This window comes from Pteropus alecto, unplaced genomic scaffold (genome assembly GCF_000325575.1).
Source record: "Pteropus alecto unplaced genomic scaffold, ASM32557v1 scaffold94, whole genome shotgun sequence".
Lineage (NCBI taxonomy): Eukaryota > Metazoa > Chordata > Mammalia > Chiroptera > Pteropodidae > Pteropus > Pteropus alecto.
In genome coordinates this window covers 12551036-12563117 of record NW_006437736.1, presented here as the reverse complement: position 1 = coordinate 12563117, position 12082 = coordinate 12551036, and the positions used below count along the sequence as shown (strand labels likewise).

The 12082-nt window shown below is 46.7% G+C and overlaps 1 protein-coding gene across 1 annotated transcript in view; it reads left to right on the top strand.

The window, feature by feature from the left end:
• ANO2 (anoctamin 2) overlaps positions 1–12082 on the top strand; it is a 280595-nt gene that overhangs the window by 209853 nt on the left and 58660 nt on the right. Inside the window, exon 16 of the mRNA XM_015591465.2 lies at positions 3730–3925. Within this exon, the coding sequence (XP_015446951.1) occupies positions 3730–3925 (196 nt within the window). The remainder of the gene's footprint in view (positions 1–3729; positions 3926–12082) is intronic.

Genomic DNA, 12082 nt, shown 5'->3' with positions numbered 1-12082 from the left:
TGACCGAATGGGAAAATAAATTAAGTAGGTGCCAGAGACAACTTGTTATGTCAACAATAAAGTCCTTGATGTGTGTATTTTTAAAAACCGAGGGACCGTTATGTGCCATGCTCTGGACTGGGTGCTCTCCCACTAGCTGCTTCTCCTCGAGTTCACTTCTGCCTTTGCATTTCTACTTGCTCCTCCTTATACTTTCCTCCAAGCCTTTCCCATAGAAAATGGTCCTACAGCCCATGACTCTGTCTAGCTACTAGTCGGCTTATCCCTGTTTTCTGCGTGCAATGGTTTTCTCAACTTTGCTTCAGAATACAAGTCCTGGAGGGTAGGGACCAGACCTACTCTCCTTCCTGGCTCTCTCTTGTAGCATCAAGTAGGACTCTGGATTCTGTAGGCTTCCATTGCAATTTGGCTATGCTCAGAAGTAAAGCTATGAATTGAAACGCCCAAAGCAACAAGGACCATGTGCTGGGGAGCTAGACTGCCTACAGCTGAGGATCAGCAAATCTTTGTCAAACACGTTTCACACCTGAGGCACCTCTATGAAACGGCAGGAGCATAAAGGACAGTACAAAATCAACCTGACTTTTGGCCTAGTTGGCGAAGAATGGTCACAAACATGAAATATACGCAGCACAATGGTTTGCACAATGAGTGATTAGAAAAAAATTGTTGACTTTAATAAACAAAATCAAGAATGGAGCCAGCATGGTAGGAAAAGTACTGGACATGGGTTCTAATGTCAGAATGGGACTGTAGACTTGGCAGCCCTAGTGCAGGGTTCTGGATATCACTAATTTGCATTTAGAAAAGGCACGTCTTAGGTGGTTTTATAAGGGTTAGAGCTTGTGATAATGTGCACTGAATAATGACGTTGAGAGAATACAAATGGATCAGCTGTTGTTGATGATGATGTTATCACCATTAGTATCTCAGCTCTGCCGTGTACCCTCCAGACCTTGGACCAATCACATTACTGCTTCTTGAGCCTTAGTTCCTTATATATGAGATCAAAGGCTGGACATGGATGATCCCTAAATGCTAAAATTCTTTTATTCTATGATCCAAGAGACTAGACTGGTAGTCCATGCCTTGTGACCTTGAGTAAATCACTTCACTTTCCACACCTGTTTCCTTATCTCCAAAATGGTCATGGGACTGGGTTGGTTCTCTCCAAGCTCTTACAGTTTGAAAACCGTGAATCTTGAAGTGTTTGTGGGAAACACCAAAGGAGAGATTCAAAGTCTAATTTCTATAGTGGAATAGAAAATCGAAACCAGATAAAATTGCAAAGAACAGCGTCAGAGGGCTGGGGAGGTAGGGGCACGTTGGAGGTGGGGCTGGGGAGGTAAGGAGGGTGGGAAGAAGGGCTTTCCTAGGTGAGGAGAGCATTGCCTCTGGAACTTGAATAGAAATCTTGTTAAAGTGGAGATTCTGAGTCAGGATGTCTGGAGTTGTGCTTGAGATTCTGTATGTTTATCAAGCTCCCAGCATCACGATGGAGCAGGTCCCCTGGATCATGCTTTGAGTAGCGAGGAAGAGTGTTCTTCCTTCTCCCGTTTGGTGGCTGGGCCTCTGAGAGAAGGAGGATGGAAGCTGATCTCTTCCTCGCTGGTTCATTTCTCCATGCACCACCCCCAAGACTCCAAAGCAAAGGATGTTTTTGCCATTGTTGTTTTTCCTCCAGTCATTCCCCAAACCCAACTCCAAACACACACACACACACACACACAGACACACACACACACACACACACTCACACACAGACACACACATGGACACACATACAGACACTCACACACACACTGACACACACACACACAGAGACACATACACACAGACATACACACACACTCACACACACACACTCACACACACACGATCTTGGATGCCCTGGCCGCCCCTGTCTCATCATTACTTCCATCACTGGCTTTCACTGCAAAAGTGATTTTGGGGGAAAAGAATCTCACACCACGTTTTCCAGGCCCTTACTGTCTGGCAGTGACAATCCCAGAGGAATGGGAAGTGAAAATGTCTGCATGGTTGGAGAGTGATGATGTCATGTCCAGGTTTCCCCACTTACGTGGTTGGTAGCCATTCCTCCCTAGTCCTGGAGGCGAGTGTTTCTGTGGCTCCCACCCCAACCCTGCATCAGAAGAGGGGCCCCCCACAGAGTGATTTTCCCATCTCACCTCTCCTCCACCCTGACACACACGTATGTGAGCACACATGTGTGCTGCGTGCACACATACATGGCCTCCCTCTATTCAGAGAAGGCTGCCATCCTCACTTCCTTAGGGCGGCTTCTCTGTCACACCGTGGCCCACAGAGCAAACACTAATATTTGTAAAGCACACGGGGGTAAACAGCTGAGGTTGCCACCAGTACACCCCAGACTTCGGCACCTCTAGGCACCCCACCCCCAGAGGTCTGAAGACATTCATACCTCAGACACATCTGCAACCCATTCCCCATTCGCGCAGCCCACCAGAGTGTCATTCACACTGTTTGCAAAGCACTGCCCAAGCCAGGGCCCCCTCCCCGCCCCTCCTTTCTAGGGAGAGAATGTGCAGGCCTGGACAGTTTGTTTTTTCCAAAGAAACCTTTTTACCTGCCCTTTTCTCTCCCCATATTTTCCATTTAGCCGTCCACAGCTAGTGCCCAATTCACCATTCCCTGCTCCCCTGAGGAAATAGGACCTGAACAGCTTCCTTTGCAGAAAGAATTCTAAAAAAGGAGACTTCACTTAACTGATACAAATGAGCATTTTTCTCTGAGCAGATTAAACACCTAGCAACTCCTTCTCCTCCCTCTTCCCCCTCGAAGAGACCTACTCAAGGCACTTTCTTCACCTTACATCCTGTGCTTCATGGAAATGGCGCTTCCTTGGCTGTGATGGGAGAGGGGAGGGAGCTGGTCTGGGAGAGTGTCTTATTCTTAGGTTCTAGAAAGAGGAAATGGGGGCCCTTTGAGGTCAAGTGGCTGCTAAACTTTCCTTTAAACATAGCAGCCAGAGATTCAGCACCAAATGAGAAATCTGAGTCCTCCATTTCAAATTGTCTGGTAGAGAAATTTGGAGTAATAGTTTGTTCATCCTGAGGACCAAGAGTTTAAAACACTCACTCCTAGTTTCTCATCCTTTTTTCTCTTTTGGGCAACCTTCTTGCACCCACCCCATCAAGCTCTCACTCACCCACTCTCAGCTCAAACACCTTCAATGGCTCACTGTTTCCTTTCACGGAGTCCTATTTAAATCCCATTGCTCCACAAACTATTCCCTGAGTACCCAGATCCACTCGCTCCTCTGTACTCTCGGTTTCTTTAACAACTAAACTCTTCATTTAGCACTTAATACATTTCCAAGTATTATTTATGATGATTTAATAGGAGTTCATCTTATCTCCATAGTAGATAAAATGAAAGCTCTCTAATGAAAGCAATCACGTCATGTGTGCTGTACACGCCATAGTTTCCAGCGTTTTCATTGTTAGTTCTTTGTGTGTGTCGTGGGACATTTGGAATCTGATACAGACGGAAGACACCCTCTCCTGGAAAATGCACCTGTACTTGGAATTTGCGCGAGAGTTCCGAGGGTTTGCAGTTCTCTATTGCTCACCAGTGGAATCCAAATAAATAATACCTGACATTGCAAATAGTACTGTTGGCCAAGCAAATAATAGGTGCTCAATAATGGTCCGTGGATGTGTGACTCTCCCTGTTTTTCCTGCACAGATCGCCCTGACATTCTCGATTGTCTTTGCGGTCATTGTGTATCGTATCACAACGGCAGCTGCTCTGTCTCTCAACAAGGCCACACGCTCCAATGTCCGGGTGACAGTGACAGCTACAGCGGTCATCATCAATCTCGTGGTCATCCTCATCCTGGATGAGATCTATGGCGCCGTGGCCAAGTGGCTCACCAAAATCGGTACCGTGCCCCCATATCTGTGTTTGCTCCAGGCCCCCTTGAACATGGGAGCCTATTCAATGTATACAGCATTTTGGGTGATAATGACCCAACATGAGAAAAAGAACGGGAACGAGATGCTTTGTAGAGTGCATTTTAACGTAGAAATGAGGAGGTACAGTGGTTATGTGCTGGCGGGCCTACCGAGGGCCTCCCTTCAGGCAGAAATTTTTCTAATAACATTCTCTATTGGTAGTCCTCCAGCCCCAAGTTGATTGTCTCACTATCCCCTAAGAATAATTCATGGGTCTATTTTTTTTTTTTACTTACCTCAGATGCAAGACAGGTTCATCACTTCCTGTTAGAAATCACAGCGTTTTAGCTCTCCTCATTTTCCCAGCAGCATTTATAAAGTTGAGAAAGCCTCTTGATACTTGAGCCCAAGAGGGTCTTATCTATCCCCATATTGTCAGAGGCCCCAGAAAATCCACACATTCCCCATGCACTGAGCAGACTTCAAAGAGACGTATCAGACTTCCCAAGCTTCAAGCCGGTGAGAAAAATGCAGTGGCCTCAATATTCAGACGTGTCATTTGAGCCGCGACCTGCTGTTGCCTGAACACTACTTCTTGGCAATTGTGCCTGTTAGCTGGGAGGGGGTGGGTGCTGAGAGCTGAGACCCTTTCCTCATCTGGTTTATTCTGGGTGGCCCGGATGTACCCCTTTCCCTAGTTGAATCTAAGGACTCGGAATCTTCTCAATAACCTGTGGGAGGCTGAATTAATGATACGATGTCTTTAATTCACTGACCAGTTAGAAGCTAAGACACTTGATAGGCTAACCCCCTCTTCAAGAGAGCTTTCCCCGGAGGACCAGAGAATTCCGGAAAGGTTTCACTAATTCCAGTTACTCTTTCCGTGCCTTTCCCCGTCTCCGCTTCTATTCATAGTAAGCATTTACCTTGGTTTCTATGTGGATACAGGCAATTTACCATCTAGAGTGGCAGTTCTGCTCTCTTTAGGCAGGTACATAATTGTAAGTGTTATCTGTATTCCTTCATACGCTTCTTAAGACAAGTAGTCAGAGCGTTTTACCTCAGTAAAGCACATGTATTTAGTGGTACATGAGATTCTATGGAAGCACTTAAAAGGACCATCCGACACTCCTGGGGGCTCAGGGGAGGCTTCGGAGGGAAAGGCATCCAGTTGGAGAGCTCACAGATAAGTGGTGGTCAGACAGGCACATGCAGAGGGAGGAGGGAGTGGGCAGAAGAAGAAGATTCCTGGCAGAGGAAACAGAAGGAGAAATCCCTAAAGAGGGAGAGCAGATCCCTCGGGGTTAGGAAAGGCACACAGAAGGGGTGTGTGGCTGGGCTCGTACGCTGGGTAGGTGGGTGGGATGTCGGTGGCCTAAATGCCAGGGAGCCAAAGGAGCAGAGCTCAGCATATGGAAGAAAGAGAACAGGAAGCATTTCCAGGATGCCGGAGGAGCCGGTATGGGGTGGTTCTAGGGTCTGTGGCATGTCTGAGGCACAGCATAGTGGCGGACTGGGCCCAGAGAGTTGGTGATATCTGCCTTTTTTTTTTTTTTTTGGTGGAAGACCTCAAATGCCATGCTGAGGACTCTGCTTATTTTCATAGACAATGGAAAAGTGTTTGCAGGAGTTCGAAAGGGCATTCAGTGAAAAGTACCCATCATCCCAGCCTGAGTACTGAACCAGCTGAGGAATAAAATAAAGACAGATATAGATAAAAGCCAGGATATCACCTTTAAAGCTGAAAAAGGTTGCATTGGAAGAGAGCCAGATAGCTTCCTAATGGTGGATTCCAGACAGATTTACCCTGGTGGGCAACAGTGGACGAGGCAGCCCTGCAGGTCTTAGACAAACACCAGCTTAGTGCAGGCACTTTGCTCCCTGAAGAAAGGGCAGAGAAAGTGGGTAGACGACGAATGCCAGTGTCACCTTCCGGTGTAACCAATGAGATAAACTATTCCTCGCTTCTGTCACCCAAGAGGAGAAATGAGTGAAGCGGGGGAGGCGATAAGGCAGGACATTGCAACTAATCACACTCCCTCCACCTGGAAGAAACATCAGCAGTGGAAAGTAATGTTGCCTCAACAGTTCCTGACTCAATAGCTCCATCCCCACTGAAGACTTTTTGAAGAGTGCGATGTGATGGCAGCTGTATGTTTTCAGAATTACTCGGGCTGGAATATAGGATGCCACAGAGTAGCGAGAGGCTAGAAGATGTAATGTAAGGGAGATTACTGGGCGTGTGGGCAGGAAGTAGGGAAGAGAGGAACCGAGACTCGGTGATGATGGAGAAATGTCTACTTGCTGTCCATTTGCATTACTTTATTTCACTTTTCTTACACAGCTCCAGATAGTGATAAAGACAGAAGATAAATGGAGTGGTTGACAATTAAAAACTCATTAGCAAGTATTTAGTGAGCACCTCCCATGTTCAAGGCTGGGCAAATTCTCTTTGCATTGAGCCATAAAACAGTTTCCATTCTATAAAGCTACAGCTGCTTCTAATAGCACTCCCTTCCACACCCCAAAAGTTCAGGTCTCCCCAGGCTATTAAACCAGCATTCAGTTCTCCACAACAAAATCTGTCCAGTGGAAAGAACCTATGAGTTCTAGAAAGGAGATAAAATTCTAGCAAGTACATTTTGTCCTTCATCATAGTGATACTCATAAAGTAGTTTTAAACTAAAAAAGAAATTCTATTATCCTATTTCATCTTTGCAAAAACCATGTGTTTTCAGCAAGGGAATTATTACATCCTCATATACTAAGATTCGAACTCAGATTTTACCTCTAAAACACAAAGGTCTTTTGTGCTATTTTGATGTAAGTTTCTTACTGTTTGGATTGAAGTAGAGTATTGGGTCTCCACTCAGGAACTCTGCAGGCATTGTCCAGGTTGTTGCTTTTGTCGGTCTCAGACTGGGTGGTCCCAGAGGGCTCACAACTGCTGCTGTGTAGCAGAAGGAACAATGAATTCATGTCGTGGAAAAAACCTGTGAGTTCTAGACCTGGCTCCTCCCTCCCACTCTTAGCTGGATGGCACCGGGCAAACAGGGAACTTTTCTGGGCCAAGTTTTATTGCTCCTTCCTTAATCATTTTCCTCCTCCTTCTCCATGGATCATCACCCCTATCTTGACTGTTGTCATAGCCTAATGGCTGTGCCTTTGTTTTTAGCTTCTTTCTATGGGCATCTATCTTGGAAACTCCAATCCAGTTAGCCTTTCTTAAAAAATGGGATTGGTGGGGCATTGCTGCCGTTCAGCCCCTGCAGAGAGCTTCCTTTTCTCCTTAGGTCAAATATAAACTAGAATTTGAGGCTCTCAACCACCGTCTTCCCACTGTCCTCCACCCCAGCCAATCCACTCAGCTCACAGACACCTCAGACTGCCCTGTGTGTTTCTACCCCTGTGCCTTGCGCAGGCTGCTGTAACTTCTGTAGTGATCCCCAGTGACATTCCCTTTAAAGGACCCCTGGAGGCCTAACTCCCCCATGAATCATTTTCTGGACACTCAGCCCTCAGCGAGTTTCCTCTTACCCACTTCTGAACAACTTGGCCACAGATCATTCATTCATTTGTTCACCTCTCAGACGTTGATTGAGTGCCTACTTTGTGCCAGGCTCAATTCTGGAAACACAGCTGTAAACAAGAAAGACACGGTCCCTGCTCTTCTTGTATTTACACTGTGGGACAGGAAAGATGGACAGTAGACGAGAACATTCCCTGGAGGGCGAGAAAGCAGAACAGAGAGCTATGATAGTCGTTGGGGTTGTGTGCTTTGGAACAGGTGGCTGGGAAAGGCCTGTTGCAGTGGTACCATTATAGGTGAGACACGGACAACAGGAGGGCACCAACCACACCGAGATCTGCAAGGAGGACTCAGGAAGAGGCAACAGCAAAGGCCATAACAGAGGGGACACAGTACCACAGACTGGGTGGCTTATAAACCACAAGGTGGGAGTCAGCTTGGAGTATATCATCTACTCCATTCACTGGAATTTGTCCTGTCCTGTCTGGTATCATTCCTGTATTTGTGGGTGTGGATGTATATCCCAGTATTAGATTAGACAAGACTATGCTAGGGCAATAGATTAATCTTAAAATCTCAGTTGCATAACGCGAAGTTGTTTATTTGTTGCTCAGACTACATGTCTAGTGTGAGAGGCCAGGGATCTCTGCTGCACACAGTTGCTCAAGGACCCAGACTGATGGAGGCCACATGGACACCATGTAGGGGAAAAAGAGAGCTGGGTGGTCCCACAGAGGCTATGAAATACTTCAGTCTGGAAGTGTCATCCATCACTGTTCACAGTGCACTGGTGAGAACCAGCCTAATTATGAAGTCATTAGAAAATGTGTGTACGTGTGTGGACATTCTGTGAGCAGGAAAGGTCTCTGCCACTTGCTCCAACTAGGCTACAAAGCCCTAGAGAACAGCTACTCTGTTTTACTTTGCTCTTTATTTCCTACACAGTGCCTGCCTCATGGTAGATCTTAGCATAAGTTTATCAATGCAGATTATTGGTGAAATCATCTCTCTTTTAATTTGTGCATTCAGAAAAACTCTTTCAAGGAATGCCCATAGGCTAGGCATCCTGTAAGCCCTAGTAGAGGCTACCGTGAGCATTTCTATATTCTTTATTTCCACTCTGCCTACTTATCAAAGGACTTGAGGAAATACTGAGATGTATAAGGCAAATGCGAAGTTGTCATAATGCGAGAGTGACTGAAAGGTGCAACAAAGATATCTGAAGACTTGAATTTTCATTAATGGCAAAAAGTAGACATACTAATGGAGATGGTCATACACAATGGGGGATGACTAGCACACCTGCAGGCAAAGGTAGGGCTTCAGGTCTTCGTGGGGACATAAAGCTCTGGATAATGCCACCTAATGGAATGAGGATTCTGCCAGGTTTAGGGGCTTCCTTTGCCATTCTCATGCTGGGTTTCATACCCATCTGGCTTCCCGCCCTAAATCTCCTGATTGATGAGGAGGCTGTGACTATGTGCTTTGCCCACCAGGTGCAAACAGCTGGTGTAAACAACAAGCTCCCAAGTGTTTTCTGAAAGGCCGGGGGATGGAGGACCACTTTCCTAGGAGTATCCCTCAGCCGGCCCAGGTGTGAGCCTTTCTGGGGTCCATTCTTGCCACAGAGTTATGACGAAAGACAGAATTTGTTAAATGCCTTGAGAGTGATTGACTCAGCAGGGGTAGATAAAAGCAGTAATTGTCTTCCTAGCTGTCAGAATAGCAATAGTCATGGGCTTGGGTGTGAGACATGCTATAATCTAGAGGCTGTGCAGGACTCGGGAGCAGGGCTGGGCTGAAGCCTACGGTGCTAGAACAGGTTGCTAGGGAAATGAAGCTCTGGGGCCTGGTCAGTCAAAGCTCACTGTACAAAGTGTGCAGCCCCATTCAGCAAACATCAGTAATGAGGTTTGTGCAGATCCCAATGAACGGGTTGGACAAGGACTATCTTAGTCCCCAGTGACCTGTTCATTCCTGACAGGGTCACAGGTGGTGGTTATAGGGAAAGGACCTGGTTCCTGGGATAGGAAACAAGAGCTGGACAAGACCTCAGGACCCCGGACATCCAGGCCAAAAGGACAGGGCTGTGGCATCACTGGAGGCCAGGCAACATGGGTCACCAAGCAGGTCAGCTCAAGGAGTGCTTCTGTCCTCTGTGTTTTGGGCTGTTGAAACAAAATACCACAGACTGGGGGTCTTATAAACAACAGAACTTCACACTGGAAGTCTGAGATCAGGGTGCCAGCAGGGTTGGGTGAAGGTCCTCTTCTGGACCATAACTTTGCTGTGTCCTCACTTGGAGGAAGCAGGTAGAGGTCTCTCTGGAGCCTCTGTTACAAGGGCACTAATCCCATTTATGAGTGCTCCACCCTCATGACTACCACCTTCCAAAGGCCCCACCTTCTAATACTATCACACTGGGCATTAGGTTTTCAACATGAATTTGGGGGTGGGGGGCGGGGGGCGGCATAAACACTGAGACCATAGAAGCTCTCTCTTTGGGTCAGGACACAGAGATATACTGTACCTTTGAAGCAATGAGCTTCTGAGCCCACCGCATTAGGGAGCAGGATGTCCAGTGCTCCTGAAAACTGTAGAGTTTTATTGCGACAAACGTGGGCTGGGTCAGGCTTGACTGAGAAGGGGGCCTATTCATCCTCTCGCTGTGGGGGGTTATTCTAGCTAGAGGCAGAGCAGAGGAGGCAGGGCTGTCACCAGGCTTCTAGGCTGAACCATCAAGATGCCAGCAGTTTGTTTTTATCAGCATCATTCTCACTTCGGCTCCCCACCACCCCCTCCTCTTCCTTTCCCTTTCAAAGCTATGTGCAAAGCGCTGGGTTGTGTGTGGGTCGGAGCAATACATCCTTCTCTCTCCTAGTTATAGGCTTGAGCTTATTTGTAGGTACTTGAAAAAGGATTATTGCATCAAATCAAAGTCTTCCATTCTTATGAAATGGCTGCATTTGTGAGTTATTTAAATATTGCAGATATCCGCCTACTTAGTGTCAGTGCCCCAGATGCTTCCGAAGTGGGTGCAGGGAAGTGAACGAAAGGAGAGATGGGGAAAAGGACCTGATTTTTACTGAGCACCCGCCATGTACCAGACATTGGTAGGCATCATGTATACATTGTCCAACATAATTTTCACATTAGCACTGGAAGTTTGTCATGCATGTTACTTATGAGAAGCTTGAAGAGGTTTAGAAACTTGGCCAAGGCACATAGTTAATAGTGGGGCATGTGAGTGTGTACATTCGCATACGCGCACGCGCACACACACACATACTCTTTACTTAATGTACTTAATATATATCAGTACATTTAATCTTCAGAATTGCCCCAAGCATGTAAATAGTTTTAACACTCTCATTTTAGAGATGAGAAGACTGAGACACAGAGAGGTAAGTGACAGGCCCAAGGTCATGTGGCTTTTAAGTGGCGACTCTGGCCTCAGTATCCTTGCTCAGACCATAATGCTCTACTGCCTGGTAATATGTAGCTGTCCTTGTTCCTCAGAAAATTTTAAATGTGTTGGGAAAGCAAAAGAAAACACACCGGAAGCTCCAAAAGATTTGAAATGCAATGCATCCACCTATGTGAATGTCAGGGAGTGGGAGTCCCTGGGGACGAGCAGGGAGACTCAGTGGGAGCAAGCTCTGATAGCGTGCTTCCTAGGCCGGCATGCATGAGGAGACCTCCCTAAGTTCAGACTTTGGGGATCCCGCATGCTTTATTAAGTTAAAAATAATTAAAAGAATTGAAATGCCACCAGGAAGTACTGAGTCTAAAATTTTTCGCCCAGTTTTAGCATATCTTCAACAAAAGGCAATATATTCCTATTAAGGAGAGAAGAGAGGAAAGGAAGGAAAAAGGAGGGGAAAACTCGGTACCGAAGGCTGCAGGGACATGAAAAATCCTTTCAAGAAGAATATTTGAGGTATAGATTGATGGATCAAATTTTCCATCAAATGTGGACAGCATGGGTTTTTAGAGTTCAGGGTCAAGTGCTGGGTTTATTGGCTCAGAGTTCTGGGCCCAGAGAGTCAGCGACACTGCAGCCTGAGCCTACACAGGAACGTACTTCCAGAGCAAGGGTGCATGTGGGTGTGTGGGTGAGTGTGGTCAGCCTGGGACCTATGTCTTCTTTGGGGGATGCGGGGAGACCATAGTGCTGGTAATTTGAAATCTGGCCTGAGTCAGGTCTGCTGGCTTGTAGCCGCTCTGCCACCAGCTCCTGCCTCCCTGGGTGGCCTTGGGCAACTGGGGAGGAAGATCCTCCTGCCTGCCGCATCTGTGAGACCAGGGGAAGGGTGCGGTGAGAGCGGATTCTACCATTGACTGAGGGTCCCCCTCAGTGAGGTTGGCTTAAAGCATTGTAAATGTCTGAGAAGGAGAGAGGATGGTAGGAGGCTGCTACTACTAATAAAAACGACTGTGATCATGGTTTTAGCCCAAGTCTGTGGAACAATTCATTCCAGTTATATGAAGCTATTATTAGTAACGCTGCTGCTTATATATAACTGGTAACACTGCTGCTTAATGTAACTGGCAAGAATTCCTTCCCAAACTCGAGCTGTAAGTAGGAACATCTCTCTTTCATTTTTCCAGTTAA